This window comes from Epinephelus moara, chromosome 6 (genome assembly GCF_006386435.1).
Source record: "Epinephelus moara isolate mb chromosome 6, YSFRI_EMoa_1.0, whole genome shotgun sequence".
Lineage (NCBI taxonomy): Eukaryota > Metazoa > Chordata > Actinopteri > Perciformes > Serranidae > Epinephelus > Epinephelus moara.
In genome coordinates, this window is record NC_065511.1 from 22,851,569 (window position 1) to 22,873,898 (window position 22,330).

Genomic DNA, 22,330 nt, shown 5'->3' on the forward strand with positions numbered 1-22,330 from the left:
TCTGTTGTGTCAGTGTTTTTTTTTATTAACCTGCTACTTAAGCCACAAGGTGGCAATAGAGTCTCTTCAAAGGTCATAGATTACTACTTATGTAAGAGAGATGCTCAAGGCAGAAATACCACATAGCAGTTTTGTTTTGTTTTGCCTCAGACACAAATTTTTAAATGATGTTTACAGACTGCATGAATGATAACAGTTAGTAGAGACAAGAGGAAAAAGGTTAAAAGCAAAAATCAATTATAAAACAGTATGTTGGAGGTTGTTGAAGTATTTATTGGGTAAAGAAACCATTAACATGCATAGACATAATGAATAAGTGCATTTATCAATACTATTTAATCTTACTGAACCATTTGTCTTCTGTAATGCTGTGCCGTAAACATCAGGCCACTATCAATATCTAATCCTTTGTGCACGGCAAATATATGTACACAACTCCCTGGATATATGAAAAAATATTTTTATTTTAAAAAATGAGTTTATTCATCTGGTCAGCACTTTTGTTCCAAGCTTCAAAGGGACACTGGGTTTGCTTTTATGGCACCTGAGAGACTTTGTTGGGCAGAGGATCACAGCGTGGCAGATGGTTGGCTGTGCTGCGTGCCTGAGTGAAATGGCTGAGGTGCACTAATAAGACAGCCACCCACACAGATAGCAGGGATGCTTATCACCCTCTGAGGGGCTGTTTGACAGCAGGCGAGGTGGCGTTAGCTGGGCATGTCCCTCCGAGGTTACATACATACTGTACATATCTTTTTACAGCCTCACTCACTGAAACACCAAAGTTGTGCCACAGTTTTATCTGTCAGGGTAATCTGCTGCTTTTAGGTTTGCTGCGGACCAAAGGGGGGCTTTGTCAAGGTTTTTTCAAGGTTGAGAGAAAATGGGAAGGAAAATGCGTTCATTAACCAATAACTCACTGTATCTTTCTCTCCCTCTTCCCTCTATTTTTTTCCTCACTCCTGTCTCTCTGTTTTGTTCCTGTTGAGTGATGAGCTAGTCCTCTGTCCTCTGGGTGACATTCAAAGCCAACATAAATCCTGCTCTTTACGGTGTAGTGCAGCGATAAAGCCTCTCTGCTAATTGGAGATGTAATGAATTACCATAATTAGTTATTGAATATACTACATTGGATATAGAGGGGGGATGCTTTGTTTTAGTGGAGGGAATGGATGTAGTGAAACAATGTGATACTCAGTGACTGGGAATCACCAAATAACATTACAGACAGAAGCTGAGTGTGTGTAATTCCATCATTTAGGCAGATTATGTAACACTTAAAACATATTTTGGTGCTGGTGTTGAATTGTGGCTTTAAACACAAATATTTCTGTACTGCTTACATAGCTCTGTATTTAGTCTTCTATTTAATGTCAGGCTATGGGTTAGGTTGCCAAAGGCAAGTAAGGCTAAATATTGCCTCTCATTTTTATGTGCCAATAAAGGATTTCCTTAATGGATGTCAACTACACCCCCCATCCCCCTCCGTTAGATTTGGACAGCCATATCTGCAGAATATACAGGTTCTTTTATTGCAATTTAACATCAAGATATAATGTTTCATAGATAAATGCCACCATGCCATTAATCTAGCAAGCACTAAATTACACTAATGATACCAGAATATCACTAATTAATACTTGCAACCATAAAGATACACTTTCACCGGCCAAATATATATAGATTGAGCTGCTGAGTAATAATAAATAAAATTGGATTTGCTGAGAAAGATGATGGAAATATAAAACAAAATTTCCCTTCAGGACAAAATACATTCATAGTCATTTTGTACTGACAATGTGTGGCACATGTATGCTGTTTTTAAGACAGCCTAACAATTATAACATGCATTTACGCTTTCAATAAGCAGTACTTAGTGGCTCATTCTCTGTTAAAGGAACAGTATGTGAGATTAAGGGGGATTTAGTGGCATCTAGTGGTGAGGATTGCAGATTGCAACCTGCTGAAACTTCTCTCAGTTAGAATTCCTTCAGCGTTCACTGTTCAAGGGGGTTTCCACCAGGAGCCGAATTCTCCGCAGAGGTCTCCTCCTCTCCAGAACAAACAGCCAAGGTGATTAAAACACTGAATAAAGCAGGTCCACTTTACAAATCAGTGTTTTTTCTATGCTGTTTGGCACGTCAGAGCTGGAGCACTAGCCCAGCACCTGCTAATGTGTGCTCACCTATTTTCTCTGATAACTTAATGCAGGCTCAGCTTACTTCTGAACCAGATGGTGAGGAGGTATTTTCCATGAGCTGAGTTATCTACAGAGGTCTTCTCCTCTCTAAAATGAACGAACCCAGAGATTTAAACTGGTAAAAAACACTAAATAAACCAGTTTCATGATACAAATCAGTGTTTCTCCGATGGTCTTTGGCATGTCTGAGACTGGCTGCTAGCCCAGCACCTGCTAATGTGTGTTCACAGTTTTTCTCTGATAACTTAAGATCTAGATGTTCAGGAGATTGTAACGGGATCTGAATTATCTGCAGAGGCCTCTTCCTCTCCAAAACAAATGGATCCAGTGATTAACACTGGTAAAAACACCAAATAAATCAGTTTCTGATTAACACTGGTAAAAACACCAAATAAATCAGTTTCAGGTAAAAAAAAAAAAAAAAAAAAAAAGCGTTTTTTTTCCTACCTCTCACCACGAAGGGGCTACTAACTATGGTGGCAGATGTGAAAGCACAAATGGCCCTATCTAGAGCCAATATTTGGTATGTCTGTTCTGGGCTACTGTAGAAACATGGTGTTGCAACATGGCAATCTCAGACGAGGACCCCTTCCCAATGTATATATAAACGGCCCATTCTAAGGTAACAAAAAGACAAGGATTCTTATTTTTAGGTGATTATATATTAAAGACACATATATTCCTTAATCCTACACACTGAACCGTTGATGCATGTCGTCTGAACTCTCAGGACAATATCTGCGCACTAATACCCCCCCTGCTGCTCATCCTTGCTGAATATCATCATACCATCACCATTTCATACCATCACCCCTGGGGTTGGTGAGAAGGCTAAAGACTTGATCTATACCACTTTAGAGAGGTAATCTTGATCAAGCTGTCAGCTGTTTCTGCTGCTCTTTAACCGGGTCATTCAGCCGTAGATCACACCGCAGCTTCATAGAGAGTTTCTGTCAGGAATAACACTGCCTTATTTATGTGGTATCCCCTGGCATTTTGCAGGAAATGTATTACCTCTCCAACTGGCCCTCTGTCAGCATTCCATTAAAGCCTCTCCCCCCTCTGGTCTAAATCTTAAAATCTGAAATAGACACTTTTTAAATGCAAGTCACTCTTAATTGAGGTCAGTTTCTGTTAACATAACTCATGGCAGCTGACAAATTAAGGTTTCCTCAGCTGGCTTATGACATTGTGAGAAGAAGACATGGTGTATTTAAAGTGAAAGCTAATGACAAGCTGCTCTGAAAATTCATATTTCCAGAATTTGAGGCTTAGATTTTCATTCCTTTCAGTGATTTTTCAATATATAATGTTTAATATTACGAGCTGGGGTTAGTGGCAGGCCAGTAAATATGGGTCTAGACAGGTCATTTATTACAAGCGCCACACCCACCTCTCTCACATGTTGTCACTGTCTGTTTTTCCTTCTTGTTAATTGCCCTCTGCGAGCTGTAGACGACAGTGATATCGAGGGAAGACCTTCATATCTCAGGAGACACAAGTAGCTCCAAGTCCAGTTTCTGGCCTCAAAAATGCACCTTGAACACCATAATGTCACACTTGATACTTCACGTTGATGAAACTGTTGTTGCTGCAGAGGTGCTTGTCATCTCTCTTGCTTACTGTACACACCACTGTTACAAACAGGTCTCATGTCCCGGGGTGTGGGGTTGGCAGTCCAGACTGTCACGGGCTGGTTAGAGCTATGTGCTGACATGTCATTCAGGATAAATCAGGTTTATCAAAGTGACAGGTGTTTGTCCGCCTGCTATAAACATCTCCCACGCCTCGCTCCTGCCCAATCTCCCCACAGATTATTTACAAGGCTCCAGCCTCCGTACTCTGGCCCTGTTTACTCTTTGGCTGTGGCTCTAATATCAGGTCAGCGCTCCGTCACTGATTTACTCTACTAGTTAGTGAGGTGAGTAATGACCCTGGATGGTCTGGGAGGATAGTTTGTAATTAGGGGAGGTCAGAGATGCTCTAACTGTAATTACAGCCCTCTCCACACTGTACCTCTCACACCTTACTGCAGCTGACTGCCTGCCAATCCTCTGCAAACTGATCACTCCGTCTCTTTTACCTCCCACAGAGTTAAATGGTTGTGACCCCACATTCAGGTTGAGGTCCCATCTCAATGTCAGCTCTTAATATAGCAGCTTGTTGTAAGACAGGAAGTAAAGGTATGAGGGTTGAGTTACAGGAGCTTGCTGAGTTAACTGAGACACTGGATCACAGCTCGCTGCCATCGCTCCCACTTCATGTCAGCTTTGGTATGTGTCCAAACACAGGTCCTGCCAAGCTAACCCGAGCTAATTTAGTGCCCAGCGTACACCACGAGCTGCACGTCAGTACAGAGTGAACAGGAATATGGGTGCAGAATAACATAAGTACATCATTAGAGTTACCAATGAGGACACCAAGGTAACATGCTCAGTATATTTCAGAGGCACAACCAATGTGCAACAATTTCAGACAAACAAACAAAGCCTCCAAATTCTTAAATTAGACACGTTTAGGCCAAAATTCTAATTAAAAAAAGGGGTTCCACATTTCTACACAAGACTTATATGTGGAGGGCTTGAAAAAGCATTTAGACAGTCATGCAGGGAGATATAAGTTGCAGAATATATATTCTAACACTATAATGAATAAACAAAATTTGGAGAAAGAAAATCTCAAACACTTTCTTGTGGCTACCTGGGGCACCAGGAGTATTTTTGCTACTGCACGACATAGCAAATGATTTAAACTTAGGCCAAATCATCACTACTTGCTACAAAGAGAAGTATTTAAAGGTTAAAGGTTAAAGATTATTTCCCTCATTTCCACATACAGAGTATAGAGAAATGTAATGCCCGAGGTACTAGCACAAATTACACAAGCGTAGTACAGCAAAGTACATATGAACAAAGAGCAGAATAAAAGTCTTCAGTGCTATATTGTCGGCAGCTGGACTTGTTTGAGTTTCTTGAAGACACTTCATCCAAGAGGCTTCTTCAGTTCCTGAACTCAAGCAAGTCCAGCTGCCTACGATACAGCACTTAAGATTACCATGACTTGAGTGACTGACAATCTTCACCAACAGCAGAATAAAAGGGTGATGTTATCTCTCACTGTGGGTCTTTGGGGCTGTCAGCGCTATGAGCTGAGGCGGGAGGGTCCAGCATGAGATGTGGGGAGGGGAGGGGGCAGTGTTTGAGGAAGGGTGGGGTGTGAAAATAAGGTGCATATGTGGTGGGTGGCAACCACCTGTATACAGTATTATATACTGTAGGCCTACATATATTTCAGCTTTCCGCTGTTCCTTCGGTATCAGTGCAGTTTGTGATAAATTTAGTCACAACAGTTCCCTTTCACCACGTACTGTAAATCATTTTGCAGTTCTGTCAGAGGTGATTTGGCCACTTCAGCCTGCTGGACATTCTTTCATGTTACTTCAAAGACTTACTGTACGTGTTGATAGCCAGCCTAACTGCTGACAGATGTGGCTGACTGGCATTCCTCCTGCTAACAGCTTTGACCAACACTTGTAGTACTGCCAGAAACTGTTACTGTACAAATAAAATTCTGAGTTTTTCATTGGAGGCGTTTACATTCTTTCATTTGCCCCCAGCAGTGACACTGAATTAATTAACTTATTAGGTAACCTCTAAAACTGATTGGCTGCACCAGTGTTGATTTAGGTGTGTCCTGTTAAAGGGGATGAATTCTTAGGCCGGTGGTTGGACCCCTAAACTGACACACATTAGGTTAGAGACCCACATTTGTTAAGATTTTGCTTCAAGGACCTCCATCTGAAAATATTTTGGTTGTTAGATTTGATCCAGACCATAATTCTATAGCTGTCAATAACAGTTGAGGAGATAACCATGGCGGGAGTGAAACCTATGATCAGAATAGACACTTTTATGACCAAGGACATGATCATTGTTGTTGTTGTTTTTCAACATTTGGGGGGACAAATGCAACAATTTATTTATTTTTATCATTCTACAGTAACAGTTTCACAGTTTTTCTTAAACTGTCTTCATCTTCTTTTCATATTATGGCAGACTGCAACCATTACTTACATTACCAGAGGCATTAGAGTGCCCCAGGAGTGCCCCATTTTTCTGTAGGCTGATGTGAAAGTTAGCATCACACTTGTTCCCATGTCAAAAGGCCTATAAGAGTTTTTCCATTGGATGTTGGATTATTGCTGATTATGATACTTACACGTTTTGTTCAGCAAGATAATCTTCACAAATGAGCACCACCTTCATGATTGTTGACGCCGAAATGCAATTGCCAGAAGTAAAAAGCTAACATTGGACTATAAACTAACTACACTACAATCACAGGACCTAACGTCACCACCACAAGACTGAGAGGCTGTGTTTAGTTAGGTGTTTGCCACCTTTTAAAAGACACAAAGAGGCTTCAAATTTCACGTGTGGGATATTTACTAATGTATTTTATGTCCTAAACCCAAAGGTGAAAGTCTCTTAAGCTTGAGTGAACCGCAAACTTTATTTAAGGCATCTAACTAAAAATCCACTCAAAAAACCTACTGACTTCTAGACAAGGGAAGCGGGAGCACAAAAATGCTAAGTCATTGCCAGGTTTTAGGACTCATTCCTGGGGCACTCTATGGCATCTATGAGTCTTGTTCTAGCAGTTTGTCAAACTAAAAGTAGCATTACTACTTTCATGTTTTTATTGGGGGGTACCAATATAATCTTCCCACCCCATCCCCCTACCCCCTGCAAAATCAGTGCTTACATCTCTTACTGAGGTACTTGCAATGGGCTCACTTCTACAGTGAATTACATAGTGACATAGTGATTTCTTATTTTCTTGGGGACCCCCTGGAAATCCCTCGAGGACCACTGGGGATCCCTGGACGTCTGGTTGAGAGCCACTGTCTATAGGCAACCATGTATTTTGCAAAATGTTTAATAAGTTAGATATAGAGGTCTGTTTTCACTTGAATATTAAGTCATTGATTGAGTCATTTTCTGTTGATCAGTGCCAAAAAAGGCAACAATAAATTTACTCTGACTCAGTGTCGCAAAACAATAAAACATGGAAAATTCCAAGGGACCTGAATCCATTTTATAGGCACTGTAAAAGAAAATGTGCCTACGTTAATGGCTGAAGAGTGAGAAAATGTCAAGAAATTGGACTAAATGTGATAAACAACATAAATATGACAATGATCCACTTGCTACCTTCCTGAGCTTTCAGCTAGAGAACTTCTGTGATGGCGCATAAACCAGCTAAGGAGAAGTTTGAGAGCTCCAAAAGCTAGTAAGCAGACCTGTGAGTTAACATTGAACTGTTTTCAAAGGTCAGAAATGAATGTCTGTGGTCAACTGATGTTTAAAACCACAAATTTAAACATGTTGATACCCGTCTGCCCAGAACCTCATGTGTATTAAACCACATCTGCAGAACTTCAGACAATCTGGTTTGGCAGCCCACACCGTTTCACGTGCATATTAATGAATTTGACATGGGCCCTATTAACATACCATGAATGATAATCATGTGAATTTAGGACACTCATTACATATGTATTACATGAATAGCAGGTGGGGTAATTTGAGTAATTTGTGGCTTTATGCAGACACTGTGATGATGGACGGTGTCTGGAGAAGACAAGCTGAGCTGGCCAGTGGATCTACTGCAGAGTAAGGAGAATTTAGGCTCATCATAAAAGATTTCTCCTTGCCTCTTATTTCACTTGGACATTTTTATGTTTTTTTTATTTTCTACCTCATTGCAGCCGTGAGCTGCCTGCTGATTTACACACACTGGCAGCGAAGCACAGAGGCCTCAAGAGACGGTGCCCTCTACCCCTCCATTTTTTCCCCCTTGTTTCTCCACCCTCTATCGTCCTCTCGCTGCCACCACCGGGCGTCTCATTCAGTGGACGGGGTCTGACCAAAGAGCTCCCTCTCTGCCTGCTCCTCATCTCTAACAAGACGTAAGTCTGGAGGGCTTGTTATCCACACATGATCTTGTGACACACAAAGGGGCTTTTCCCCTGTGCCAAGACACAAATTCAAGTATGAGCAAAGGCACCATAGACACTAAAGATATCTTACAAGACTCACATTTTATTCCAAAGTTCTTGCACTCTTGTATGAGCTCATTTATAACCTTATAGGATCCTGCGTGTACAGTATACGAAGATATGTGTTCTAGTAAAGAATATGTGTGAATATATACAGTAAGTGCAGATATGTTATCTTAACACGATGACCTTCCTTCTCCATCTGTTTATACGCTTCAAGGGAAACATGTCTGATTTTACACCATATTATTTCAGGAAATTATAAAGCGGTGATCTCAATTTCCCTTTTCCCCCTCAGGCCCATGTGTTGGAGGCAGAGGAGCTCGGTTTCACGCTGATCAGCCCTGATTCCAGGAGACGAGAAGCTGTTGCTCGCCTTGGTACAGTGATCACGCCCGTCTCCAGTAATTGCTACATCCGTGCACCAACAGGCGACAGCATGTGGAGGGGAAATAGCAGGTATAAACCGTGCAGAACCAAAGGAAAGGTACTGGGGATGCTGGGTTTGATGAATGATGGATAGCCCTGAAGTCAGCTCATTTCCATCTGTGACAACTGAGTGACAGAGAAAAATGTTTCAGCCTTGAGAAGAAGTATTTTTCCACCAGATCGAGGCAGGTGTTAGGATATAGGGTCGGCTTTTGAGCACACACACAAAGACACAAAGCTACAAGGACAGATGAAACGTCTGAAAATCCTTTTTTGGCTGTCAGGTTGTGGAAATTTTGTGGCCCTCTGTAAATCAGCGCTCAGTATTGGCATGAAATGTGTGAGACCTTGAAAAATGCTCAGAGCCGAGGCGTGTGTTATTAACAATTCAATTAACCCCAGACTTCCAGATCATTTACCTTGCTCCTTCTTTTGCCCCCTTGAGAATGTGATTGTCTTGCGGTATAAAAAGCTACACATCAGTATCACCAGCCTGTGCCATTATCATATGACGTTGTTGGTGTATAACGCTGGCATCATTTCTTTAGGTCTCATCCCCTATCTATTGACAGTGCAGCTGGGCTTCTCTGATATTGACTCATCCTGGTTCTACTGAGTTGCAGGCAAAGAGATTTAATATCTCAAGTGGTGCTGAACTCCTATTGCTACTAATGGATTCTGTATAATGTGGCACTTAAAATGCATGAGCAGCCTCTGATTTATCTGTAATTTGCCTCCACTGGAGCATATCTCCCTCAATACTTCCATTTGTTTTTGGCTCTGTGCAGTCCACTTGGTAAACGAACCTTGATTGGGATTTCATATTGTTGCATTCCAGTTTGACACTTTGGTTCTTTCCAACACATAAAATGGATTTTTTCTTTTTGTGATTCTGTTTTAATTACACAACAGAGGGAATAGTAAGTCAAGCATGAGATCACAGACATGAGGTGGGGTTTATTTGAGCTGTCGCTGCAGAAAGACATGCTGACTTGGTCAGAGGCAGATGGGCACCTCCCAGAGGGGCCATTTTCCTTTATCTTATCTTCTACTGTTTTATGTGTCAAACAATAAGCATACTAATTAGATTAAACTGAGCTAAAGCACTTGTGGAAATAATGAAAACGTGATTGTATCTTGTACCTTTCTGAATAATAGTGGTTATGTCCAGCTTAAACAAACAGCCTGAGAACAGAGTGATTTCACTCGCTCCCTATGTTTTCACTCCATTTGACCTCTTGGGGGTCATGCAACATGGAGCAGAGAGCTGTTAGCCAATCGATCTGGTGGGTTTAAAATGTGTCAGTGTTGTCATGGTAGCAAAGCCGCACTGACAGGCTAGGCTACAGTGGCTCAAGGTTAACGGCCAGTGGACCAGAGTCACAGACCATTAAAGAGGGAGTCAATATTTCTGGACAGGCCAGACTAAAACCAGCAATGTAAACATTTCAATCCACGGGACGATAAGCAACAAACAAAGCTTTAGTTTTACAGAAACCTGGTAGAACGTGCTAAACAATGTGAGGAAACTTACTGACACATATGTGATTTACTTAACAGAGAGGCTGCTCACAACCCAACAAACTCACTTCTTGTGACATACTGTACATGATTAGCATGCCTAACAACCTCTTACATTAGCTGCTGCAGGAGTGTAATGTTGCTGATTGATATGATTTTTAAGGTCACAAATTTCCCCAACACACCAACATTACTGTCTTTAAGAGGCATGCTTACTTTTTAAGCTAGCACAAAGGTGGCGGTATCTTCTGAAACCAGACAACGTAAGACATCCATTGGCACCAATGGATCAACACTGCTGGGGGCTTAATAACCCCAAATTTAGGCTCAGTTTTGGCAAGGAAACAACTGGCATGGCTATTTTCATGGTCATGGTCCCTTGAAGTCTCACCTCAAGATATCTGAATGAAAATGGGTTCTTTGGTTTCCACGAGTCTCCCCTAAACTTGTTCTCAGTACATATTTTGTTCCTTACGATCGATGTACTCCTTCAAATTGAAATTGTATATTTGTCTTTGTAAAGAAAAGGACAACCATGAATCACCTAACATAAATAGATACATAACAAAATAAAACAGGATTGTTGTGGAGGTTAAAATACTAACTGTACCCGTCTTAGTTTATGCACCTCAGATATATGTTTTAAAGATATTTTTTAAGGCCTTTTTGCCTTTAAAAAAAAATTAAGGACAGTTATTAACTTGGAAGTGGAAAAGAGAGGAGGGACAACATGCAGCAAAAGGCAAAAATTGGAATTAAACCTGTGGCCACTGCAGCAAGGACGAAGCCTTTGTACATGGGACACCTGCTCTACCAAGTGAGCTAATGGGCACCCCGATATTTAGTAATATTAACTGTAAAATAAGAAACCAAAGTATATCACTATAGGATTCATTAACTCATACATTGATATAGTTCTCAACATATCCCCATAATCTGTTGACAGGAAACTAAAATTAAGGACTCAAAGATGTTTAATTATTTAGAATTTGTGTTTTTTATTTTATCAGTGAACTCTTCTTTAATACCTTCAGTAAAATCTACAAAAAAAAACCCCATAAAGGTCTAAAGGTTGCTTCAAAGCCTTCTCTAGACCACTGGCAAAAAGATTCTGCAGAAGAAGGCCTTTATTTATTCATTTATGAATTTAATTGGTGGCCCAATATAGTCCAATGTAAACATATTTGTCTTAAACACTGGAATTGGCCCATAAAATATCCACAATGTATAGATTTTTAATTGTGGAATTTAACTCTTCCAAAATTGCCTTGTGAAACATTTTTTGTTGCTCCTCTGATATCACGACAGATGGCTAAAACAATCATCTGAGAATGTTTTATTCAGCACTAAGAAGATGATCAAACTTGACTATCTAGAGGAAGTGAAAGTCATAATGGTTTCCATAGGTGAACCTGCAGAAACCTTAGTCAAATTTGCACAAGAAATGAATTCCTGAAAACACAACAAAGATAGAAATTGATCTGTTAGACTGAGTAGTTGGGCAAGTATGACTTCCCATGTGTAAAAAAAAATCCCTTACTTCAACACTTTAGCATAGGCAGATTATGACACAATGGGCTCTAAGGTCTGGAGATGTAAAAGGCCCCCCGCTCCCCCAGTACAGGGTGCAACATGCTGTTGTTTCTCCTAGCAGAACTGAAGGGCCCAAATTTCATAGAGTAATTAGCACATCTAAAGTCCTGAACGTAAACTGAGAAGATAGAAACACTCTCTTAAAATGTATCTTGATGGTTTCTTTCAAGGGACATCTTCAAAGTGAATATTTAGGCTGTTCCTTTAATTTGTTCAGGACTTTTGGGGCTCTGTTACATGATGACTAAGCTGTTTAACAAGAAATGCAAAGCTAATAACAGCAACTTCACGCTTAGAGGGGGCTTAGGGGCTCCCTGAGCCCTTGGGCCCCTTGGCCTGGGCCAGGTAGGCCCATTCAGTAATACACCCAGGCACTTCAGGTGTGTTTTCAGGATGTATTAGAAGCATTAACCTCTTTTGAATATCCAGCTAAAGCAAACATAGACAGCACTGGCAGCCTCAGTGGATGTGTTTGAAGCTGCCCCACACAGTTAAGCACTGACAAAGAAGACACATGTATAACTACATTAGCATATGTGGATGTGCATGGACACACACATGCACCCACACGTCTAACAGGAAAGACACCCACCCCCAATTTGAGTTAGTGGGCTTTCCTACTGTCCAATCTGTGCTGCTGCTCGGAGCAGGTCTGAGGTGCTGTCTCCTCTCTGTTCTCTGCAACACAAGCCTATTGTCTGCTCTGAATCTATAATGAATATCACAGCCGCTGCAGAGAGACAAAGCTAATCTAATTAGCTGTGCAGATATGTCAGCCTGCCGTCACTCTGTTTAGTGGTCATTACCTCTGCATAAGCATGGTGCTGCTCACTGTGGGAGCACATATATGTGTTCAGCACACACACACACATGCGCAGACACACGGAAATATGTGTCATACAAATGGCTCGTACAAATACAAAGCGAGAGGAGGACAGGTAGAAAAGGTGGCCTGTCAGTGCAGCTGGCATTTTGCTCAGCAGGGACCAATGCAGCCTGTCTACCTGGTGGCCCTCTCAGACAGGAGCGAGTCCATTGGGATCCTGCAGGACCTCCTACCAGCCACACACCTGACAGGGGGGCCGTCTGAAAACTCTGCAGAGACCCTATTATACGTCACACTGCTAAGCACTGCAGTGGCCACCACATGACAAGCTTCCCACACCTAACACTTTATTAGGAGGGGGAGTTCAGCCACAGAGAGACATCAGGCTGTCACTGCTGAAGATATTGCATCGTTATCTGCACATATCTGGCAAAAATACACCTTGTGAATGACCATAACTAGTCATGCTTCTGTTAGGCTTGTTTATGGAGTAAATATGGACAGTTACAGCATATGTTCATAGGATAAGTGAATAATCACACATATTGATGTAACAACACTGCCATCTTCAGGCAGATTGTCGCTACAACTTTAAAGCTAAGCAGACAGAACACATTGTAGTAAACAACACAATAGGTACATTTTATTATTATTTACTGTACAGGTTTCAAACTAAAACGCCTTAATGAGAACACAATGACTTTTTATAAGTAAGATAATCATAAGCTACCACGCAGCCAAAAGTGCAGTATGACAGGGTAACAGGCAAATTTCTTCCACACAGGTCCAAACATTTGTGCCGATGATCATGATGATGTTTTTATATAGAGCCACATGAGGAGCTGAGGGTTGCCTCCTGCCGGGTTCCCATGAGATCAAGTAAAGCCGTACTCTCTGATTTGTTTATAGCCAAATCTTTAATCTGAAGCTCTGGATCTCGACACTCTGAGCTGGAATGATAGAGACAAGAACTGTGGATGGAAAGTGAATTTTATAATTTATATTTGTAGAATGAAGCAGAGGAGGTTCTCATGTCCTGGAGAATAAATCACTGAGTGTATTCTTAAAAGCATATTTTGCCTTTGTGTTTAAAAAGTGAATACAAAAAATGACTCTGTTGATTGGTTTGGGGGAAAAAGGTGAGTTGGTGAGGGGAGGAAAAACTCCCAAAAGTTTGACATTACAATACCTGTCTGAGTCAGAGTCACAGGACATGCTGAGGTCCTTCTGTAGATCCTCCTCAGAGTGGAATCGCCTAAGGCCACAGCGCTGGACCGCCTGGGCCACAGAGTAGTGGGTCCTCCCAGCAGCACAGGCCTCCATCTTGGATATGCTGAGCTGTGACTGCAGGAAAAGATGAAGGCAACTGTCGGACAGCAGCAGAGGGCTCTGCAGGGTTCTGGAGAATAAGGACAATAAAGAAATCACATTGCTGTGTACAGTAGCCTATAGTCAGGGGTGGATAATAGTGCAAAAGTGTTTGTTTTTTCAAAGGAACTTTTCATGTTTCTCTTAAAAACTGTTCTCTTGAATATATATTTTGAGCCAGTAATTCTTTTTACTCTGCCTTTTATACCTTTATTAAACTAGCCTGTTCTCAATGCGCAGAGGCAAAGCTGCCAGCTGTTTCTAAGGAAAAGAATCACATCCTGTATTTTGACCATGATGACATGATGACAGAGTAAAACCCAGAACAAGAGGCAAAAATACCAGTCACATCTTGCCACACTTTTTATACCAAAAAAGACAAAGCCTGTATGCTTTAGTTTAAAAGAACTTTATAAAAAATGTTTTTTCATCATTTTTCACCGGCCCAAATATCTTAAAAATATACTGAAACAGAAACATGTTCCCAAAAGCTAATTTTCCCTTTTCCTTGAGTCATTTTCTACAGTAGTTCTTATACTTTTACTTGAGTGTAGATTTCACCATTGCCTATATTGTATTACCTGTTTGTGTGAGAACAGCAGTCACATGTCGCTGTGTTTCTGGGAACTCTGATTCATCAGCATTGTTATGTTTGTGTTGCAGTATGTCAAAGTTCATGTGTTCATTGATCTGTGAGATGATTCTTACTGTTCCAAAAACTTCTGGAGCCCTTTCATCCGCTCAGTGATCTGCTGGGCGTTGTTCAGGCTGAAGAAGGGGTTCTTTGGGGGCAGCTCTGGCAGCTGTACCCTGCAAAATGACAGGAACCATAGTGCAGATTTTTTTTAACATGAAAACTAAAAGCATGTGTTCTATTTTTGCTCAAAATGTCGTTTCAAAATACAATAAAACTGACTTACAATAGCAGTGAATTTGCTTGTAGCTTCTGTCTGAGCCATACAAACTCACTGTACCTCCTTCTCACACTTGAGATCTTCTTGGTGAAGCACACGCTGGTGGTCTAAAACGAGATGCAACCACAATACACATTACATTAACAGCACTATTTGACTGAAGGAAAATAAAACAGCTTCCTTTCATCATTCTACTTACATGCAAACAAATTTCGTAGTCTATGTAGGCATGCCAAAAGTCATTCTTTCGTATCCGTGGGTCCCGCACCCAGACACTGATCACCTGCTGCATGGAGAAGGCAGGAGAGACAGTGAAGCACTGAACTGAATGTGTTGTGAAAAAGAGGAAGTGTTTTATTTGCAGATAGAGGAAGTGCAATGACTAACAGAGCTAGAATCAGGATTGGAAAATCCCATTAAACATCCAGTATTACTCAAGACAAAATAACAAGTTGTCTTTAAGGCTGAACCAGATTTTAGAGCTTTTGAGCTCAACATGTGACATATCAACATTTTTTAATGTAAAACTGTAAACAGTAAAACTTTTTAAAAATCTCATCAGAATAACAGGATAACTTCAGACCTACCTGATTCACAGCCTTGTCAGTTTCTTCTCTCATAATTCCAATAATCTTGTTTGACTCTCACTAACGTTAAAGTCAGCCAGATAATGCTGCGTTGTGCATTGTGCCAGTGCCTTTTATTTCTAACTTTTACTGTCCAGGAGCAAAGGTTCCAAAATAAAGTCACAAGACTGAGATAAGCTCCTCCTTGTAACTATCACATTAAAATCAACAGAAGTCCCCGTGCCAACATGACCACAGCCGACTACTACCTCTTATCACATGCATTGCTTATTGACTGTCATTTAGAAACTGTCAATACCCCCAACGCCTTAGCTACTGTTGTAATTGATGTAGCATGGAAAATAATTTTCCCCTGTTGCCATAGAGTTTCTGAACCAGCAGAGGAGTGGACTTGAGTCACAGGACTTGAACTCCAGTCACAAATTTGATGACTTACTTGATTTGACAAAATCAAAAAAACTTGCAACTCGACTTGGACTTTTACACCAGTGACTTGTGACCTCACTTGAACTTGAGCTTTTTGACTTGAAAATACTTGATACTTTCCCCAAAGCCCAAAGATTTAAAAGTAGCCTATGTAGGCCTAATTTTAAATCTTTGGGCTATGAATCAGTCATTTCCTGAATCAACTAACGGTGATTCAACTAACACTATTCATACCCAGCAAGACTTCATTTCCCAGATTCACTTTTCACTTTTGTCTGAACCAATCTGAGAGTAACCACTTAAGTCGCAGGAGAGAACCATGAAGAACTAACGTTACGTTACTGAGTGTCAGTTGGAAAAAACGACACCAAAGATAATTTAATTCACCTACAAAATTTCTGTGGTGGCCAACTGACACATTCTCACTCCGACCTCATCACATATGAAAATTACAGAAGGAGAGGCAACAACCTCCAACTTTGTTTGACATTTGAAGTTGCACAATAAACAGTAAGTCCAGGCTAATATTAACAAAGTTAGTGAGCTATTGCTTAGCTAACATTAGCTTAACAGTTTCATACTTTTTAACAAACTTGTTATAACAAATAAATTCCAATTCTAAAACGCATACATGATTTGTGTGAATTTAACTTATAGTGTTGTTAAGATGGCATTACATTTGGTGAAGAGTGCATTCGCCTTGTTCAGGACTTGAAACTCAAAGTTAAGGTCTTGGGATTTGACTTGCATGTCTTGACACGGGACAGGACTTGAGACTTTGGTGCAAAGACACGAGAATTACTTGTGGCTTGCCAAGCAATGACTTGGTCCCACCTCTGTTGATCAGTTTGGACAGAAAATGTATGATTGGTTTGCCACCTCAGCAAACAGCACTTTCATTCAACCTTGATTGAGTCCTCATTATTGAGAACCTGCTGCTCATTTTAATGTAACTTTCACTTTGTGTTTTTTTTTAATGTGTCCTATGTGTGTTAACTTTGTCTTTTTAATAACAGATTTCGCACGTGCAAACCAAAGACAAATTCTGCTTTTGCATGCTAAAAGCAGACAATAAAGTTTTTCCTTCTCTACTCTCTCACATGATTCAGCACGTGACAAATGTGACAATAAAAAACTTGAAGAGAAAAGCTTCACAAAAAGGTTTCCTTTATTCACAGAGACTTCACAGATCCATGGTCAACGGTTACAGTAATTCAGTAGCAAGTATATTTTAGGAGGTCTAAGGTTTAGCTGAGTGTCCCATAACAATCATGGGAGATATGTCAAGTCAGGACAGTGCCATCAGGATACAGGTGTCATGGACCTGTATAATTATTGGAGGACGATGCCCCGCAAAATTGGACAGTCTCCTATCTAAAGTGCTACATTTTACAATCTTATTAGCCATCACAGGCACACAAAGGTTATTGTGTAAATCTTAATAGATTTATTTTAGAAATATTTGGACTTTTGATTCATTCTGTCAGGGTGTCACTTTGTGTGAACACCAAATATTATTTTTTGAAAACTCAACCATATTCTTATTATATTTCAATACTCATGAGGAGAAAATATTTGGTACTTAGCAGCTGATTGGAAATGTGGGGGAATTTCTGGCGGACAACATTTTATAAATATTTGACATCAAACACAAGGGTCATACAAGAACACAGTAAGACACAGTAAAGGCTGTGACTATGAACACCTCACACAATACAAGTTCAAACACCAAACCTTCGAACAATGGGTCTACAATCTTCAGCTCTGACTAAAAGCTACATGGACTGGAGGTACGGGTTGGACAGCTGTTAGTTCACTCTGCCTACAGAGTGTTGCTATAAAAAATATAAAGCACACACTAAACAACCAAGATGTAGCTAAACAGGACTATAAATACTAACTTACTGTCTAACATTAAAAACAAAACACATGTCCACAGTGATTGTGTCCGCTTACGCGAGACCAAAGCTGCTACAAGTTAGTCTGACCTCAAATCAGCTGCTCTACACAGAAGGTTAGTTTCAGTCTCCATCGCAGTCTCCGCAAAGGCACAAAGACCTCGTTGAGCACCACGGGACTGGGAGCACTATAAAATCCATCCCCGCTGAGGATCTCGCACCTGCCAGAGACTCTACCTGCGGCGTAATTTCACACAGTGTGCCTCTAATGTCAGCTGAAGGAGGACACTCGATGGAGGTTAAACTAAGCTTTAGGTGAGAGCGCAGCTGTTTATCAGTTCGCCTCTGTACACAACCCACGCGCACACTTCACTGCTCCTCGTCTCCGCAGTGCCAGGTCAGCTTCTGCTCGTAGAAGTCGATGACCACCTGGGGACACCTGGCGCTGGCTTCGCGGGCCGGCAGCAGGGCCACATCGTCAGAGTTCTTCCTGTGGGGAAACACGCAAAAAATGGAAATTTGTAGAAATGTTCCAGCAGCAGCACACACTCCTGCCAGTTTGGTAAAGGGTACTGAGAAGAGGAAGTGCAATCAGTCTGTGAATGCTGTACTTCTGAAATATACAGACAGTTATTATGCCTCAAAGGGGTGATACAGATGTTAAGCACTGCATGTCCTTAAAACTGGGGACTCACAAAAGATATTTGAGTTTCTGGTTGATCATTTTTTGTCCATTTGTATTGTATTTTATTGTCTCTGCTAGGCGTAAGCATGTGTGTGTCTCTCTCTGTCGGCAGCTAATCTCGCAAACTACTGGACCAATCAGCCTCATATTTTGTCTGCACATAAATAACTGCATGCTCAAGGATCTCTTACAATTCACAACTGTTGAAGAACCTGTTTTATTAACCATTTTACACAGTCATTGGACACCTTACTCCTCTTAATCGGCCGGTAAGGTGTCCACAAGTTTTCCAGAAACCGTCTCTGCTAAAAACAAGTCTTAACATCTGCTGCGGGCCACATTTTGGCCTTGATCATGGCTCAAAAACTGATATCCATAAAAAGTTTGGTCTCATTTTGAACCCAAGCATCTACAGATACCTGATATGTTATGATCCACTAAAGTTAGACATGATATGAGTTGATTAAAATCCCCATTTTTTGCTATCTTTGCTGCCATTTTGACTATAAGAGATTGGCACTCTACTGAGTACACTTTTCTAGTTAATCTTATTTTAATCTACTTTAATGGATTTTCCTATTTTATTGTTTTAAATGTTCTCATGCATTTCTTCCTATCAGGTAAAGCAGTTTCATTTCCCTTTGTGATTAAAAGGTGCTAATAAACAAAGTAAGCTTGCCTTAGCTTATATTCATCAAGTTCCAAAACACTAGGTCCTCCACTTCCCATAATGCAACTAAAACTATCTGATCAGACCAAAACAGCCCTGTGTTTAAAAAATAAAAAGTGAGTGGCTGCATTTGTGAGAGCGTACTGCTTCTTTTTCATGGTGGTATGTTCGCATAATCAGTTACTAATCTGAGGACTGTTTCGTCAGGTGGTCACTGAAAATGTTGTAAGACTTTGTCTCCTTAGTTAATGATAAATTCATTTTGCATAACATTACTGAGGTTGTCACTGCGTGCCTACAACAACACTCTAATAAACCTGACACTAGATGCTCCATTGTCCTTTCGGTAGTTTGAACATGTAGACTGCAGCTTTAAACGTGAACATCATGCAAACATTTACTCAACCCCTGGCAAGGACACAAAAGAGGAAGTGGTGCAGTTACCATTTGACGAGAAACATGAGCTCTCCCTGTCTGTCTGTGGAGCCGATGATGCATTCAGGCTCGAGGTAAGTGCTGAGGTCGGTGGGGGTGTCTGACTGCTCGTCATTTGGCTCGCTGTTGCTCTGCACAGTGTGAGCCTGCTGCTGAGACTGCATGCAGGACTGCAAGGAGAGTGACAAGGACAGAGGACAAGCAGTTTGAAGAAACCACAAAGACAACATCCGCATTTCTACCGTACAAGCCCACTGCGAAAAAAAGGAATTTTTTTACTGCTTTCACTTTCAGGGACGTTGTGGAACTAGCCACCTTCACACACCATTTAGTTTCATATTCAGCCTTTAAACTCTAAAAAAGTAGGAACATAATCTGCCAATATGGTCAGATGGTTTTACTGGACTTCAGCGCGGCTTCTTTCTAACACAAGGCTTCCTGGATTTTCAGACTGTCACACACTACAGAAAAAGCATCCTAACAATAAGTTGTTGTTTTTCCTTTTTACAGATTTAGGTGAGGAAGTTCCGTGAATAACATGGAAACAATATACATTTACAGCCCCTCCGGCACTGCATAGCTCACATACTCACAATTTCCGTCTCCTGCTCTGTCATTTCTTCTTTAGGAATGAACTCTTGTTCGTTTAGCTCTTCCTCATTCCCCTCTGAGAAATGGGTGTTTCTCAAAAACTCTTCAATGAGTTCAGGGCAGTCGAGATTGTCCTCAGGTTCCCATGTGTTTTCTGCACTGTAAGGAGGGGAGAGCACATTTTAACATCATGCATGACAACAAAAATCATACTATAAAAGCAAGCACTCACTCAGTGAAACCTTTCCACTTCAGGAAGTACTCCACTCTTCCATTAAAGATTCTGCGGCGGATTATTTTTTCTACCACAAACTCCTGGACAACTGTAGTCTCCTCAGTCTTCCTCTGTTTGGCAGTCTGCTTCTTTCTCATCCTGCCATAAATCACAAACAAATGAATGACAACCAGCTGGTGTTGCTGGCAGCTCACGAACATGTGAAAGCAAAACTTAAGTGTCTAATTTGTTTTATAAAACTCCTCAGTGAGGTCATAAATGAACACTTTGATCTTAATGTTGCTGTGATATGCGCAGATCAACATGGCAGTGGTGACTACTCAGCTGTGCCCTTCAGACAATGATCCACACACTTATTCTAGCGCTCCACCTGCTGTCTCTTTCGGGAGCACAATACACTTCTCCTTCCGTCCAAAACGCAACACGTTAGTATCCACACACGTGTACAGCTCATTCACACAGTTTATCTAAGAGCATAATGTGCAAATAGCAGTGTGAAAACATGTGCGGAAACGTGCCTGAGTGATGCACAAGACGCTACACTGAACAATAATGCACGTACGCTTTCGGTGTTTACTTAGTCTCGGCGGACAGCCTGCTGCGGTGCTGCTCGGCTCTGTTTGGAGCAGGTCGCTGGATAACTACATGCACACTGCGCCGTCGATGCTGCTTCGTGCGCAAAACGTGTCGCTCGGCGTGTTTACATGAGCCAAACAACTTTTCATGAATGAGTTAAAATTAAAGATGGCCGTGGATGCTCGGAGGAAGTGGTTGCCAAGGGAAAAGGTCATGCCAGGAAAACCGGGAGGAGACGACGGGGACGCGCACACCGCCGACCAATCAGAGAGCAGTCCGTCCCCCCCGTCCAGTGGTCCGGAACAGCCCTGCCACCCATGGGCGTCAGCTGGGTATGGCAGGGGACTGAGTGCACTTTGCACGTCTCACTGGGATTATAGACTGGTTCCAGGTTGTTTTTTATTCTTTTGATGCTTTTGATCATTGTGACTGAAGAAGCAACGTAAACCTTATCACACATCTGCATTTAGAAATATCATCGATGTGAGCGCTTATTTTTTAATGCAAGACAATAATAGATGCACGAGCTTCACCATTTATGTTATATTATATTGTATTATAATTTAAAGTACAATTTTAGTATTTACTTTTAACTACACTACATCTATTTTTATCACTGTAGTGTGCAGTAAGTTACTTTGCAGCGAAGGAGTTTAACATAAAAACATGAATATTATGAAATATGATATTTTTATAGATTCATTTATCACGTAGAAGTATTAAAAGTAGTTCAAATCTTCATATTGCAGCAATAATATTGTAAAAATATACATATATGATGAAGATAATGTTATGCTGAACTGTACAGTCCTGCCTAATATTGTTGAGAACTTTTACTTTTAATACTTTAATAATAATTTACTGTAGGCCTACTTGCATTTTGTTGCTCACACTTTTAGTTAAATAAGCTTCTGAATGCAGGATCTTTACCTGCAATGGCGTATTTTTATGCTGTGATATTGCAATTTCAGTGTAAACACATGGGTTTTCTTTTCTTTTTTTTCTTTTTAAAATAAAACTTATTAAATTTTATCAATATTTTACTAAAGGGAATGTCATGCACATGAAATACATAACCACATACAGGAGTAAAAAACAGTCCAAGAGTGTATCCTACTATAAAGTGTGAATGAGCCTAATAAAGTGCTTAAACATAGGTTTTCACGGAGGGATCTTTACTCCACGTCCTCCTAAACAGCTCTGAGGAGACCACAGAAAACCATCCTCTGGAGGATTTGATTGACAACTCCCTGTTAGCCAATGGAAAGCCCCAAAGCTGCTGATTGGCCAAGCAAGCACCACTAACAGGCCTTCC

The 22,330-nt window shown here is 40.9% G+C and overlaps 2 protein-coding genes across 4 annotated transcripts; both read right to left on the reverse strand.

The window, feature by feature from the left end:
* Positions 1-8,288: 8,288 nt before the first annotated feature.
* On the reverse strand, positions 8,289-15,661 carry snx10b (sorting nexin 10b). 3 transcript variants are annotated; one of them, XM_050046513.1, is made up of 6 exons: positions 15,500-15,661; positions 15,112-15,198; positions 14,919-15,019; positions 14,707-14,808; positions 13,820-14,029; positions 8,289-8,816 (listed from the first exon to the last, which is right to left on the reverse strand). In XM_050046513.1, the coding sequence occupies exons 1-6, from the start codon at positions 15,530-15,532 to the stop codon at positions 8,798-8,800; spliced, it is 552 nt and encodes a 183-aa protein (XP_049902470.1). In that variant the 5' UTR covers positions 15,533-15,661; the 3' UTR covers positions 8,289-8,797. The 3 variants fall into 3 exon arrangements, with proteins under 3 accessions (XP_049902470.1, XP_049902469.1, XP_049902468.1); XM_050046512.1 differs by lacking the exon at positions 8,289-8,816 and adding an exon at positions 13,246-13,580 and having other exon boundaries at positions 15,500-15,659; XM_050046511.1 differs by lacking the exon at positions 8,289-8,816 and adding an exon at positions 13,246-13,601 and having other exon boundaries at positions 15,500-15,659.
* A 1,414-nt stretch (positions 15,662-17,075) lies between these two features.
* On the reverse strand, positions 17,076-21,334 carry cbx3b (chromobox homolog 3b). The gene is given in 8 exon segments (XM_050046510.1): positions 17,076-18,313; positions 19,623-19,783; positions 20,207-20,363; positions 20,437-20,577; positions 21,017-21,075; positions 21,077-21,121; positions 21,123-21,299; positions 21,302-21,334. Coding segments are annotated over 8 exon segments (894 nt in total). The 3' UTR covers positions 17,076-18,192.
* Positions 21,335-22,330: the final 996 nt, after the last annotated feature.